This window comes from Tenebrio molitor, chromosome 4 (genome assembly GCF_963966145.1).
Source record: "Tenebrio molitor chromosome 4, icTenMoli1.1, whole genome shotgun sequence".
Classification (NCBI taxonomy): Eukaryota; Metazoa; Arthropoda; class Insecta; order Coleoptera; family Tenebrionidae; genus Tenebrio; species Tenebrio molitor.
The window spans coordinates 15,301,457-15,317,014 of NC_091049.1; the positions used below are offsets into that span (position 1 = coordinate 15,301,457).

Consider the following 15,558-nt stretch of genomic DNA (forward strand, 5'->3'; position numbering starts at 1 on the left):
AGAGTGTATTTACTAATGTATTCGTCAAATAAATACAGGCGTCCTCCCACCGACTTTTGCATTTTTATTTCGAAAATTGTCCACCCTGCAGGTCCACCATTTGCATCCCGAGCTAGTCTTCGGCCATTTTGTTTAAACCACACAACGTAGGGGGTTCTACCGCTTCAAGGACGATCACGACATGGCCACTCTGTTCGATTTCGCGGGTTTTGTTCAAAATTCAAATATTCAAATTGTGGCGGAAGATTAGCGATACTTGGGTTATTACAACCTTAAGAAACATGACTATGTCTAAGCAGCGATAATTTTCAGATTACTTAATGTCCTCGGTGTTATTGTCAATAATTGTAACTACGAAAGAAAAACTTTCAACAGAAAAAAAGACATAACTAAATTATTATATAATAAGTAGAATACAAAGGGCCGTATGATTTTCCTTTCTTTAAGCCATTCATTAACTTAAATGTTGATTAGAGAAAATGAGACTATAGAGAAATACCGTATGTAAGAGCAAGATAGAAAATTTTAACGACTGTCTTTAATCTTTAATGAAAGGGAAATCATACCGGCCATTGTTTTCTATTTTTTTGCCTTCATAATATTGAATACCTAAAACAGTTAAATAAATTTGCAAGATCATAAAAAGTATCTGGATCTATTTAAGTACTACTTGTTCCTTAATATTTAATTTTGAGATCACTTGAGTGGAGTCCATTAATTTTTGGTCCACTTTGGTTCGCATCTTCAAAGAACACGAGTTAGCATGCCGTTTTAAATATTTCTTTGTGTAAACCCCTTTACAGTGAACACAAGGATAATAGGTCGCATCTTTGTTTATTGCTTTTGTACAATGTCGATTTGGTCGTATGAGTCCGGTGATGTATAAATTGAAATTGGTGTCATTTCTCAACATTGCAGAAGCTTGCCTACGTTCCATGCTATGCAATGGATAGTTGAATATACGCGTTACTTTCTTTTCATCATTATGTCTTCTTTTCAAATGTCGCATGAAATTTTTGGTTGCGATGTCTTCAGCACAAAATTTGCAGTTAATCAGTTTTTCATCAGACTGTTTTTTTTCTGTAAAAATATTTATAAAAAAACAAAAAAAAAGTTCCGTCACTTTTACCTGTAATCTGTCTGACAAAGGTTCCATGAGTGGAGCGAAATCATTTAAATTTATTGCTTTTTGCGGCTACAGAAGTAAATTATAAATACAGGAAAAAATTAATTTTCATTTAAAATACCACGAGTAGTCCAAATTATGTCGATTATTTTTCAAACTGGTCACGAATTATCAATTATGCTTGGGAATGAATCCACGAGTGCGTCAGCACGAGTAAGATTCGCAAGCACAATTGAATGAGTGAAACCAGTTTGTAGTCTACATAATTTGGACTACGAGTTGTATTCGGAAGACTATTCCATGAACCAACTTTGGCAATTTGGCACCAAATCGGAAGAAGAAATTAACGCAGAAATCGAAGAAAATGTTTCCAACAACACCAAAAAGACACGTGAGTCCATTTGGAAGCAATTCTCAAGGCTGCATTCATTTGTTAAAAATAATCGCTGGGATCACTAGTGGTATTACCGATACAATTTCCACGAGTGGGAATTTTCGGTCCAATTTTTTGAAACCTTGGTAACAAATGTGTAAAATTGTGTTTTTATTGGTCCACTTTTAACAAATGACAGGTGAATGGAATAGTCATAAAAATGAATACCTTGGAACTAAAATTGTGACTATTTATTTCGTTGGATTTTTTATTTGTTTTTCTACTTGTTTAATTTTTAGTTATTCACAAATTCTTTTTTTAAAGTACATAATGTTTATCAAGCAGTTTGCACAATGTGGAAGAATTTTTTAGTCATTGATTTACATTTTAAAAATTTAACAACCCAAAACTAATCAAACAAATAGGACTAGAGTGTCTCCTAATCTCTTAGGTGATTATTGCTCTCGATTAAACTTCACCTTCGGGATTAAAAGTCTCACTACAGTCTTTATTTATACAAGGTTATTCACGTAAGATGACGAACCTGACCAGGTAAAAATGCAACCCAAAATACGATTTATAAAGCTATCTCGATTCCTATTACATTATCATTACATAAAACATAGATCGCTTTTAACGTCAGCCTAATGAATGTCGAATTCTGACAGAAAAATAGCTCTCTCAGCAAAGTATGATTTAATAACATGAATAAGCAATTAAAGTCACAAAAGTAATAGGTAAGTTGGATCATGACGGTTCTGTCATTGTTTTTCAACTTGCAACACTACATTTTCATCGAAATGGCTTTTTTGAAGTGGGATTTATAATCCAATTACTGGTTGGCAGTACTCACTTCAAGCAACGTACAATTGTTTCCAGAATTTTTGGTCACTTTCGATGCATTCCAGCAACATTACATCCTGCTAGCCAGTGACGGCTCGTTAGGGTCGGCAGAGTCGGCCGGGCCGTACCACACAAAATTACGAATTTTATTTTCATACTTTCTGATAAAAAAATGTTTACGTTATTTTTCTTCAAAGACAAATAACAACTTAAATTACAATTTACATTTCTGTCTCGTACCTAATTACATTGTACTGTGTACCGTATGTGCTGTAAATACACATATGTATTATGTAGTATAAATACCTAAACGCATCCAGGATAGTTTTGAAAAAAAAATGTGTGTGTAAATAAAAATCCACTTAATAAACGCAAAATTCTACTAAACATAAATTATGATGTCTGTTCGCCTTCATCGTTTTTTTTTAATTGCCTCAGTGAAGACCAATTTAAATTAGATATTGAAGTTAAAGTTATTTTTTCACCATTACAAAAATTAAATGCATACGAATATTTACAAAACTACGACAATAATTGACAAAGCCGTTCCTAGGCTCCTGGGGCAAGTGTTTATTAAATAGGTAATAAATACATTTGGCCAAGGAAGGGGAAGGGTCGGCCAGTGACGTATTTGCCGAGTGCACACAGACTAATCTTTGCACTGCGATTTTGAAACGATGAATACATTCAGAAGTACGTCCAGCTGTCTCGTCTCACCAATCTTAAGTTATGTTGCTGTAACTTGTAACGGATAGCTTAGCTCGTTTCACACAACCCCGGCAAAAGTTAATTTGGCCGACAGCTGAGTTTGCTAAGGTAACGACAACGGTTGCGCCAATATTTCCATCTCACTTAATTTGGAGTCTATGCAATATGCAAGTTAATCGACACGATACAAACATCCCGTGACACGATACATCCCGTAAAACAATGAGTTGTCGCTACCTTATTTATTTTATCATCGAGAACCTTAGAGTTTGCGTTTGCGTAGTTTAATTCCTTAATTTCAAATTCACGTCTGCTCCTAACCGTTTAACGTATCGTCTCTTGTTTCTGTTTTGTGTGTTTAATCTGTTATTAATTATTATAGTATTATTTAAATTGTGAGTGTAAGTGGTAAGTAGGTAAACACACCGACAATGGCAAATGTAAAAGATGTAATGAGTACCAATGCCGATTTGATTAACTATTTATTGGTAAATAAATTTCATACATTGTCTTATGATGACAAAATATTTGTGAAGAAATTGCCAGTTCCACAACCCTCAATGGTTGATTTAATACAATCGAAGTGGTCATAATCGCGCGTTTTCTAAAACTCTGTACCAGAAACATATATGGATAACGGGCAGCCAGGTTCGTAATAAATTGTTTTGCTGGTGTTGTGTACTCTTTTCGGTAAATAAAAATCCTTACAATTCGGTAGGGTACGACAATTTAAAAGAAATTCATCGCGCTTTAGTTAAACACGAAATGTCTAAAGAACATACACATTCGGCAATAAAATTTAAATTGTTCGGTAAACAAAATATTGTAAATGCAATCGACAGCGGTCATAAAGAATATATTAAGAAATACAATGAAAAGGTCCGGGAAAATCGAGAAATGGTTAAACGTTTAATAAATATGACAATTTTTTTGTCTACACAAGAATTGGCATTCCGGGGTAATGATGAATCGGTACATTCAGATAATCAAGGTAATTTTAAAGAGTTTTAAAGAGAGCCAAATTTGCCGCTACTTTAGATGAAAATTTTAATAAATTTATAGATCCTTCTTTATCTCCTGTTTTTACTGGGCTATCAAAAACAATTCAAAACGACTTAATCGACTCGGTAACAAAAATTGTAATGAAAACCATTTATGATGAAATTAACAGCGCCGTATGTTTTTCGTGGCAAATAGACGAGACTACAGATATCACATGTTTTTCACAGATGTCTGTTATTTTTCGTTTTGTTAGCAACGGTAAAGTTTTGGAAAGGTTTCTCGGATTTTTTAACGTAAGCGATGGTCGAACTGCAAATGACATTTTCAGTCTGCTGCAACAAAATTTTGGTCATTTTAATATTGAAACAAAATTAGTCGGACAAACATATGATGGGGCAGCGGTGATGGCAGGAGAGCTTAACGGTTTACAAAAGAAAATTAAATCAATTGCTCCTCAAGCACTTTTTACACATTGTTTCGCCCATAATAGTTATTTTTGTATTAAGTGCGCAAAATGATTGTTTTTTGTTGGCGCATGAGAATGAGTTTTTGGTCGAGACCGTCAGGTCGAGACTTCAAACTCATTCGAATGCGTCAACAAAACAATCATCTTGCGCACGAAATACAAACACTATTTTTTCTACAACAGCATTTTAAAATTTTTGAATTTTTTAATTTTTGTAAAATTTTCCTTGGATGCTAAAATATAACTATTTTAGCATCCAAGGAAACTTTTTGACAAATATTTTTTCACTATCAAAAATGACATACTTTGCGACTTGATAACGATGCATAAATGTCACGTTTTTTTGACAGTTGTAGAAAAATTAAATTTAGTATTGCAAGATTCGTGTAAACAAATTAGAGAATGTAGAATTTTTTTCTCAAACGTTTCGGGATTTTCTGCATTTTTTACAAAATCTACTAAACGCACCAACCTCTTGGATTCAATTTGTAAAAAAAGATTACCAAGTAACTCCGAGACCAGATGGAACTTTAAATCTCGCGTTGTCAATACATTATTCGATAAAAGAACAAATTTAATTGAAGTTTTTGATCACATAATTGAAAATTTAGACCAATGGGATGACATTTCGATACGGGAATCTATCGGTTTAAAAAAATTGTTGACCGACTTTGATTTCGTGTTTTTGTTACATACTTTTCATTTAATTTTCACTCATACAGAAACCGTTTTTTCCATAATCCAAAATAGGTTATCCGATATAACGTACTGTAATGAAAGAATAATTTCACTTGTAGCAACTCTAAAAAATTTTAGAAATGATAACTATTTTAATAATTTTTATTTGGAAATTAAAAAAATGCAGGATGTATTGCCTCCGTCCGCTAAGCGACACAAGACTGACTTAACAGATAACTTGTCTAAGAAACTATTATTTTTCGAAATTTTAGACTTACTTGAAATACGGTTTAAAGACATTTCATCCCTTAATTTTTTGGAATTAATTGACAGCAATAAGTTTGATGTGTTCAGTCGTAATTTTCCCGAAAAACAACTTAATTCTTTAATTAATAATTATCGAGGTTTCTTTAATAATGAAAGATTAAAAAGGGAGTTGCAAGTTCTGTATTCGGATAAATTAATTTTTGGTAATTCACCTACCGTTAGAGAAATGATAGAATTCATTCATAAAAATGATATCATTACCGATGTTCCGGAAATATATAAATTGTTTTGTTTAATTGTATCTCTCCCGCCAACATCAGCATCGGTAGAAAGAAGTTTTTCGGCATTAAAACGTGTGAAATCCTACAGTAGAAATACAATGTCCCAATCCCGTTTAAATAATTTGTCGGTTTTAGCAATTGAACGAGGGTTGGTTAAAGAATTAATTAAAGACGAAAATTTTTATACAAAAATTCTTGATGATTTTGCAACGACAAAATCGCGTAAAATTGATTTAATATACAAATATTAATAGGTTTTTATTCAGAAAATTATTTAGTTGTTTTTGTAGTTTGTTTTATGTTTTCAGTTTATTTATTGTTTTTTTTTTTAATTAGATTTAAGGGTTTTATTTTAATTTTGAGAAGTTTATTTTTGTTTTCAGAGTTTTATAATTTGTTATTCCAATTTTTAGAATTTATTTTGTTTTTTAATTTTTAGAATTTTTTTTTGTGATCTACCCCCGAACCTGACCTTTTCCTACATCCTATTTTCCTATTTCCTTTCCTGGCAAGAATGCTCTAGACCTCCTCGTGGTTCTTGTCGTAAGATTTAATTTTTTGATTAATATGCAACTTGCACTTGTTAGTTTTACTATGTAAAATTTTTTTAATTATGAACCTACATTTGTCACGAGGATGCCTATCAAAAAGTTAAATTGACTAATTAGAGCTTTACCAATCTACCCATGTTCGGCCGACCCATATTCGCGAAACACGAGCCGTCACTGCTGCTAGTTGAACGCTACTTAAATACAGGAAACGGAACTAAACAAAAACGAACTGGCAGACCCTCTACTATAAATGAATAAGTTGTCGAGGATATCAGAACTCGTATGCAAAGAAATCCCAACACTTCCATAAGAAGGCTCTCCCTTCAAACAGGTTTGCTACTTATCCTTCCTATTCCACCAAAGTGTTGTTATGCATTTCAAGTTATACATACTGTCGCGAGCAATAAATTTTGGTCACCAATGTCATTTCAAAATTTGGTTAAATTGTCACAAATTTAAGAAATTTCCCTGCCTGAACAAAATGACAATTAATGTCATACAACATGATGATAGGTTATGACATTTACGACTGTTTTACAATGGAGTATTTTCGATTGCGTCAAAGAATGACCTTGTAGACTAAAATTTATTGCTCGCGACTGTACATAATCTATTGCGTTATTCAATATGATGTGGTCAAGTATGGCAACTATGTACGAAAATTTATGTGGCAACTGTGTGGGTGGCATAGAGTTGATATTTCCTTGACAGTTCATAGTTGCACAATTCTGAAAATTGTCAAGTCAACGTGCAATGGTATAAAAACAACCAAATGCACGCCAATGAAATGTCATGCAAATGTCAACTCTACCCCACCCACACAGTTGCCACATAAATTTTCGTACATAGTTTCCATACTTGGCCACAATCATTTTTAATCACCCAATATCATTTTGTCGCTGTTGATTTCACGTCAAATACCTACCTGCCAAAGGACGTATCGGGTTGCAGAATTGCAAACAGCCTAGTAACAAAATGCTCGTAAAATTTGTCTAAACATAAGTGAATTTTACGATTTTAACAACTAAAGTACTTTACGAGGGATGTTGTAAAAGTGGCAATAACCAAATCTGCAGCTTTTCGTTTAACAAAGACAGGCAACATTTACGACAGGGTAGCTAAATATTCTGTTGTGATGGATTTGTCGTGAACAACCCTAAAATCCCTCATAAAGTACTTTAGATGTTAAAACCATAAAATTCACTTATGTTTAGACAAGCTTTAATTGTATTGTCAACTCAAACAGTCCTTTTTGATCACCCGGTATTTTATCGGGTTTTTGATTTCTTAAATTATACAAAGTATCCTATGGAATTGTGCGGCTATATATTCTTTTTGTGCCGAACTATGTATGTCGAGCCATTAAAACCAGCAAATTAGATGTCAACTGACAAATGTCAAATTATTAATTAAATCTTAGCGTCTTAATTGTTTGGCTTGTGGTTTTCTTCAACAGTCTTTATCAACACTAAAACGTTACGTTAAACAAGTTACGAAGTAGCGTACGTTTACAGTAAGTAATCTTTTCAGTAAACCGCAATGGTTTTATCGCTAGAGCAAAACACCTTCATTGTGATGTGGATGTCGTATTACCGAAATCCGAAATGGTATCCTGCAGAATGGAGAGTGGGTTTACTCGATAAACGCTTGCAAGGAATAATTTTTCGGACTATTCCATTCACCTGTCATTTGTTAAAAATGGACCAATAAAAACACAATTTTACACATTTGTTACCAGGGTTTCAAAAAATTGGACCGAATTTTCCCACTCGTGGAAATTGTATCGGTAATACCACTAGTGGTCCCAGAGTATGGATTACTGCCTCACGAAGGCGTTTAATTGCTTTTATTGTAAAAATCAAAGAACCTGTCATTAATGAAGTTACATAACCTCTCTTTTTCTATTTGGTACCACAATATGCGATAAAGCGGCAAAAATCAAATATATTCAAATTCCACAGGACTCTCATATCTGTTCTTTTATAGACACTCTGTACTTGTTGTAAAGGTATTTTTCAAACAACAAATCTCCCTATGGCAACAAATATAATTTAATTTAAACACCAAAAATCTGTATTTTTCAATGCAGAATGCAAATACGTCCGGTTTTATTATTATTAGGGCCCGGATTTTAGGCAAAATGGACTATTTTTATTTTTTAAGGCACATGTATGAAACTTGTCTATAAATGATTTCTGGCTTAATTAGAGTAATTAGAGCCATATTTGATTCTGCCTATTCGGCCTTAAATGCCCTTTAAATACCTATTTTACCTTTTAACTGCCTGAACATGCCTAAAATGACCAAAAATCAATTTCATTTTTGCGGTTTTTTCCCAATTTTCGAATTCTGGGAAGTTTACGGTATTGAAAATGTAAAAGTGGTACCTCAATAAAATTTACAATGCTTTATGATTTTAAAATTTAAGGAGATGTAATTACTGAAATGTACAAAGTGCAGTACAATACAGGAATTACTTTTTCGCTTTTACGGTTGGGACCATGATGTCAGCGGTAAATACTCCGACAATACCTAAGTACCACAAACCATTAGACTGGACTGGCATAAATTACAGAGTTTATCTGTTTGCCTCTGTTCGAAGGGGTGCAGGTATATGCGGTCTAATGTTTTCTGATACTTAGGTATTGTTAGAAGCTTTAACGTTTATAAAATGGTCCTTGCCATAAAAACGAAAATTAAAATCCCGAAGTGAAACAATAAGAGAAACCTTAAGGGTGTCATTTTCTAAAAATTTAAGAAATATAAAATTAACCATCTCCTCTGAAATTTGGTGGGAGACGTAAATATAAGCATTACAAATTTGTCATTTCTCGTTTACTTTATCTCCGTGCAGTGGTCGTGTTTCTTGTGAACCTGTTTAAAGTGAACATAATGCCGAAACAAAAAATTAGTTTACGCGAAAAAATATTACAGTGGACAAGCAAGAAAGATTTATATGAAATAAAATCAACCCGAGAAATGTTTTGTAAAGCTTGTGGTAAACTGGTAAGTTAAGGATAATTAAAAATATGTCATTTTATATTTTTTACTTATTTGAAAATTTTATTTTTTGTAGTTTATATGCGAAAAAAAATGTCACTTGCAACAGCATGAGCAAACGGCCATCCATAAAGAGAACATTATGACACCGCTTCGGCAAACGTTGCTGACACAGAACTTGGAGGAATCGGCAAATAGTACATTCAATATGGAACTTTGTAACGTCTTTTTAGCTGCCAATATACCATGGCACAAACTACAAAATCCTGCGTTTCAGAATTTTCTGACAAAATATTGTGGTAGAAAAATTCCGGATGAGTCTACTTTACGGAAAAATTATTTACCAAAATGCTACAAAGATGTATGAACATACTATCTTTTAATATTTAATTTAAAATTATTTTCACTTTTAGACTATTGACCGCATTCGGAATGAGCTGGATCCTTTTAACATATGGGTTTCAGTTGACGAAACAACAGATGCACTTGGGCGATATGTGGCGAATTGTCTGGTTGGGAAACTTTCAGAAGATGAACCTGGAAAATCTTATCTTTTGGCGTCTAAACAATTAGAAAGAACAAATCATGAGACAATAGCTAGATTCGTAAATCAATCTTTAGGTAAGGGTTTTTCACTTTTTTAAATTTATTTTGATTTAAAATTTCTATGCGTAGAAATCTTGTGGAGTACCAGAGTTGTTGCTGAAAAGTTTCTTTTGTTTGTAACGGATGGAGCACCATATATGATAAAATCTGGTAGACACCTTAAGGTGTTTTATCCAAAAATTGTGCATGTCACATGCTTAGCGCATGCTTTAAATCTAGTGGCTGAAAAAATTCGCTATCAATATGAAGATGTGGATAATTTAATTTCGAACGTGAAAAAAATTTTCGTTAAGGCACCTTTGAGAGTTGAAATGTACAAAGAAAAACTAAAAGAAATGCCACTGCCTCCACAGCCAATTTTAACACGATGGGGAACATGGCTTCAGGCTGCTATGTTTTACAGCGAACACTTTGATTCCATTAAAGAAGTAAGTATATAAAAGATAAGCAAATTAATTGATTGTTAAACTGTTTTTAACTACTCACAGGTTGTCATGTCCTTTGATGGAAGTTCTGCTGTTGCTATTCAAAAAGCACAGTCTATAATGAAGAAACCCGGAATAAAAAACCAATTAATTTATGTTCGCAGTAATTTTAAAATAATCTGCGAAAGTATTACTCAATTGGAAAAAAATGGGTTACCTTTAACCGATTCAATCAAAATTGTTGAAAACGTATTTACCTCCCTAAAAAAATCTCCAGGCCCTGTAGCAGCAGTAGCATTAAAAAAACTTGAAGATGTTACTGAAAAAAATCCTGGATACAAATTTCTTCTAGAATTGGCAAGAATTTTTAGAGGTGAAGATGTGCCGGAACATGACACCAAAATGGAAGAAATTTATTACAAATTTGCGCCCATTACCTCTTGCGAGGTAGAAAGAAGTTTTTCAAAATATAAGTCCATTTTGGTGGATAACCGACAATGTTTTAAAGTAGAAAATTTAGAGCAATATCTTGTATGCAATGTAAATACGTAACAATGTAAATAACTAACAAACTTGTAGTATTGTATATTAATTAATAAAAAATAATTAGTAAATATCTTGTTGTGTGTACCTACTTAAAACTTTAAAAACACATTTTTTAATTTAATTAACCACAACTTTAAGGACCTAGTATGGCTTATTTTCAGTTTTTAAGGGACTATTTGCAGTAGTTTAAGGGACTATTTTAGGCACCTATTTCCGACTTTTTAATTGCCTAAAATCCGGGCCCTAATTATTATTATTATTATTCATTTAAATAGTTGCTGAGGCAAACCTATTTAGCAACTTAATGGTTGTATAATTCCGAATATTGGACAATTGTGTACAGATTTATTACTGCATTTTGTCATATTGCTTCTTAAAAGCACAGACATTAGCGCTGTTAACGACTGTGTTATCTAGTTTGTTCCAGGTTTCAAATGCGCGGTTTGTTAGGAAATATTGTCGAGAAGATGTCCTAAATTTCTCTTTCTTAAGCTTGTATTGGTGTCCTCGTAGTCGGGGGTCCGTTTGCATGTCTATGAACTGCGAGGTGTCACCTGGCCATATATTGTGGGTTAATCTATATATCTGGATCATATCTGCTCTATCATGTCTGACTTCTAATTCAGGCAATTGTAGAATCTTTAACCTCTCTCTGTAGGGCTTATATATAGAGCTGAACGGACTGTAAAAATTTTTGAGGGTACGATTTAGCCAACAATCTAACCTGAAAATGTGACATTCTCAATTTATTCTAGATATAAGCGCTACATTCAAAATTTGACAAGTTTTCATAGCAAGCTGGACCAGACAATCATTTATAGATACCCTCTAAATGTGGGGAACATTGTTGACTTACAACATGAAAACAGCTCACTGTTTTTTCGCGTCTATGTCAATTTCATTTGAGTTGAAAAAGAAATTTGACAATAATTATTATTAAATTTGTGAATAATTCCTTTCTTTGAGACAGCAGTTTTGGTAAGTACTACAATATCTAGAATTAGTGTATCAAGAAAAGAACGAACAAGTGACATAAGATTGTGTTATATTATAACAATTTCTTTTTAGTTTAGTTCTTCTCACTGTAGACACTCATGTTTTGCATTATTTTAAGTTGATTTTGAAAAACCAAATATTATTTTCGTGCCAACGTGTTATGTTATCTACTATTACAATTAAAATGTCCCCATGGTCACTCCAACTTTAATTTGTTTTTTTACTTATTTTTATCACTGTTTTCCATACCCTTTTACGTTTATTTACCTTGAAGTTATATAAATTTTGATATACAGGGACATCGTTCAAACGATCAATAAAAGTACAGTGAAACGTAAATATTAAAATAACGTTTTTCCTTTAGTCAAGCAAAAATAAATAATTTTTAAAAGGCCACCACATCATTTAAACCATTAATTTGAAGATGTCCAGCAAATACCTTCTCTATTTTGGTAAAAATAATTAACTGTAAATATTTTTTTAAAGATATGCCACTTCTTTAAAAAACTAATAAGTACTTTTAAAACCACCGGGTATATTCTTGCAATTTATTTTAACTTGATATGCAAAATTATCGCTTATTCATTCGCGTTATAAAAGGAGCCACATACAGGATTTTTTCAAACTGGTGCTAGCAGTGAAGTAATAATGAAGGCAATAGTGTGGTTTCTAGCTCCAATATTTTTTGGTAAGTATCATATATGTGCTTTTGATACTTTTTCGCATTTCACATTAAAATCAACCGGAAAAGTGGTACTTTACAGCACAGCAACCATTACCGCCTAGCAGCTAATTTACCTTTTCTTTACATACCTTCCTTTCGACTGTCCTAGGAGTAAACTTGAGGAGGCGTTCATAGCTGCGTTTAAACTATTGTCTCCAAAAGGAATTGTGCTTTTTGCTTATCCTTCTTGGGCTTCCATTTTCTCAAAATTGCAATATTCAAATTTTTTCGCAGAACACATTTGAAAAATATTGTTTTTCTTCAAACGTCCGTATTATGACATTATCCTGCTGCATTGATAATGCTAAAGTGTCACTTCATTGTCATGGCATCTAATGAGCTGACGAGCGGCAGATAAAGTTATTATCTCCGCGGAGGGCGTCCGTGAAGTTATTATCTCCGCTGATGAGCGGCAGTAAAGTAAACTAGTTAAATCATTTGAAATTCCTACCTGGTTTCTTAACATGTCTTAAATAATTTGTTATGAAGGTTTGAAGAAAAAATAGTATATGTACTATTTTTGTTTATTTGCATTAATGTGAGTGTTACAACATATTGATTAAATATTTCACAATTCTGTGGTTTTACTGAATGCGTATCGCTGCGCTCATACTCCAACCAGCCATACTCATTCAGTAAAACATCACATTTCTAAACTTGCTGCGAATATACTAATGTGACAAGCAATTAAATAACTAAATGATGTCTTTAGCTGTGTCACTTCTAAGCTACTTTATCTAGAGCGAGTTATTCATAAGTTAAAGTTGCCACAAAGCTCGTAGAAATTCTTGTTAAGCCTAGCCAAAATTTTTTATATTTTCATACACGGCTTCAAATCTTTATGACTGATTGATTTGATTAAAAATAAACACGAGAAATTGAGAAACCAAGAAAAAATAAAAAATTGTCGACTATGTATTTTCTACGACCGTAATCACTATCCAGTTAGTAATTCGAAAATATTGTGTGAATAAAAATATCAAATTGGTATTTAAAAGCAAAGTAACAGATGTTATTTGTTTATTTAGCCACTTGTAATGGTCATGGCAGTGTAAGGATTGTTGGAGGCGAAGAATTAGAAGATCTCAGCGATTACATGTTTGTGGTGTCTTTTCTGTCTTCAGAAAATGGGAATTATAGTTTATGTGGGGGAACACTGATAGACCCACGACATGTAATAACTGCAGGTCACTGCTCCCCAGGGTTAGTATAAATCTTTTATTTTGCAATTTTATAAAATCGGAAACTAAGCTGTACGTCGTCATCTTGGTCATCGACGATGGTAAAATAAGGTAACGAAATTTTAGAAAGAGCACAATATACCAATAGGGCAATATTGACACGTAGAACGTATGTCAAGTCATAAATAGAGAGTTTTCGCGTTACGTTTTTCAGATAACCGTGTACACTAACGCCGGTGTTGCTAGGCAATAGCGTAACCGATTCGTTATTACAATAGAAGAGAGTTTCGCGTTACGTTTTTCAGATAACCGTGTACGCTAACGCCGGTGTTGCTAGGCAGTAGCGTAACTGATTCATAATCATAAGAGAGTTTTCGCGTTACGTTCCGTTAAAATAACCGGTACGTATCGATTATTGTAATAATGAATCGGTTACGCTATTGCCTAGCAACACCGGCGTTAGCGTACACGGTTATCTGAAAAACGTAACGCAAAAACTCTCTATTAAGCGATTACGGTAATTGCTGGCAAATAGCGTACCGCTTATTTTAACGGAACGTAACGCGAAAACTCTCTAATGCCTCGAATTTTTTCGTGTCATATAAAATTTTATATTTTTAGTGTCTCATACATAGTTGTTGGTAGCAATAACGTGATATATGGTGGAAGTCGGTATAACGTAGAAAAATCAGTACCGCATCCTGATTTCTCCGGATCTCCTTCGTACCGAAACGATATAGCTGTTTTGACTTTAACGGAAGATGTGACAGAGGTGACGGAGTTTCCCAAAAGGCCGACAAGTGAATTGAACGACTTCGATATTAGTTGTACAGTACTTGGAAAGGGACTAACTAGTTATCCTAACGGTACAGTCTCACAAAAACTGAAAAAAACAAATGTCAAACCGATATCAAAAATACAATGTGATTACGATTGGAGAAAACTTGTTCCAAGAAAAACTATTTGTGCCACGACCGATGGTACCGGAACCTGTCCGGGAGACTCTGGAGGTCCATTATTATGTAACGATGAACTGACTGGTGTTGTGTCGTTTGGTTATCCATGTGGAACAGGAGTACCAGATGTATACACAGACGTCTACGATTTCAACGATTGGATCGATTCCGAAATCGGCGAAAATTAAATTTTAGTTCTGTTTTGGTTACTTGTACTTGTACTTGTTAAATCTAGTTGATATAAAAATATTGCACTTGCTGATAATAACTTTTGTTCATGTATTTCCTGGAAGGTGGTGACAGTAAACTTGGAATCAATATACCTTTTTTGTATCATTTAAGAAACTCCTACAGCTTCAAACATTAATTACCTATGTTCAGAATTACTGAACATATTGAAAAGTTCTACTGATGTTTCCAACATAAGATTTCAAATGATGAATGAATGGTCGCACGCTACAGTGGCAACACTTGGAAACATGTGGCCAATTGTTGTCTTGGTGTAAGGATACCTTAATAAAAATGGAAGAAAAAGTACTAGCATAATCTCTTACAACTCCCTTATGTGATATCTCAATTAAACAGATGATTATTTTATTATATTAATGAGATTATGAGATTTTGCACTTGATCATCTGTTCTGTCATGGTTGATACCTGCAAGTGATTCAGTAATGCTTTGGAATAGCACCCTAGATAGTGCAGGGGTCCCTTCGAAAATTCGTACCATCCAAATCGTTGCACATAAATTAAAATAATTGACACTGTTTGATTCCTGAATGTTTGCCGCATCTGTTAAGTGTTTACTCAATAACGTGCTTAGTCGCATA

General features: G+C 33.4%; 2 protein-coding genes across 2 annotated transcripts; both read left to right on the forward strand.

The window, feature by feature from the left end:
• The first annotated feature begins 8,406 nt into the window (after nucleotides 1–8,406).
• Nucleotides 8,407–10,940, forward strand: LOC138129591 (uncharacterized). The gene is made up of 5 exons (XM_069045890.1): nucleotides 8,407–9,301; nucleotides 9,372–9,656; nucleotides 9,709–9,916; nucleotides 9,971–10,329; nucleotides 10,390–10,940. The coding sequence occupies exons 1-5, from the start codon at nucleotides 9,188–9,190 to the stop codon at nucleotides 10,876–10,878; spliced, it is 1,455 nt and encodes a 484-aa protein (XP_068901991.1). The 5' UTR covers nucleotides 8,407–9,187; the 3' UTR covers nucleotides 10,879–10,940.
• Nucleotides 10,941–12,325: 1,385 nt separating this feature from the next.
• LOC138129107 (chymotrypsin-1-like) lies at nucleotides 12,326–15,051 on the forward strand. The gene is made up of 3 exons (XM_069045356.1): nucleotides 12,326–12,556; nucleotides 13,621–13,795; nucleotides 14,395–15,051. The coding sequence occupies exons 1-3, from the start codon at nucleotides 12,517–12,519 to the stop codon at nucleotides 14,915–14,917; spliced, it is 738 nt and encodes a 245-aa protein (XP_068901457.1). The 5' UTR covers nucleotides 12,326–12,516; the 3' UTR covers nucleotides 14,918–15,051.
• Nucleotides 15,052–15,558: the final 507 nt, after the last annotated feature.

Bases quoted from the DNA above. Each gene is read 5' to 3' on its own strand.
- LOC138129591 (XM_069045890.1), top strand. From the start codon at position 9,188: ATGCCGAAACAAAAAATTAGTTTACGCGAAAAAATATTACAGTGGACA. The intron at 9,657-9,708 runs GTATGAACATAC...TTTCACTTTTAG, and splicing joins TACCAAAATGCTACAAAGAT to ACTATTGACCGCATTCGGAA. The intron at 10,330-10,389 runs GTAAGTATATAA...AACTACTCACAG, and splicing joins ACTTTGATTCCATTAAAGAA to GTTGTCATGTCCTTTGATGG.
- LOC138129107 (XM_069045356.1), top strand. From the start codon at position 12,517: ATGAAGGCAATAGTGTGGTTTCTAGCTCCAATATTTTTTG. The intron at 12,557-13,620 runs GTAAGTATCATA...TTGTTTATTTAG, and splicing joins TCTAGCTCCAATATTTTTTG to CCACTTGTAATGGTCATGGC. The intron at 13,796-14,394 runs GTTAGTATAAAT...TTATATTTTTAG, and splicing joins GCAGGTCACTGCTCCCCAGG to TGTCTCATACATAGTTGTTG.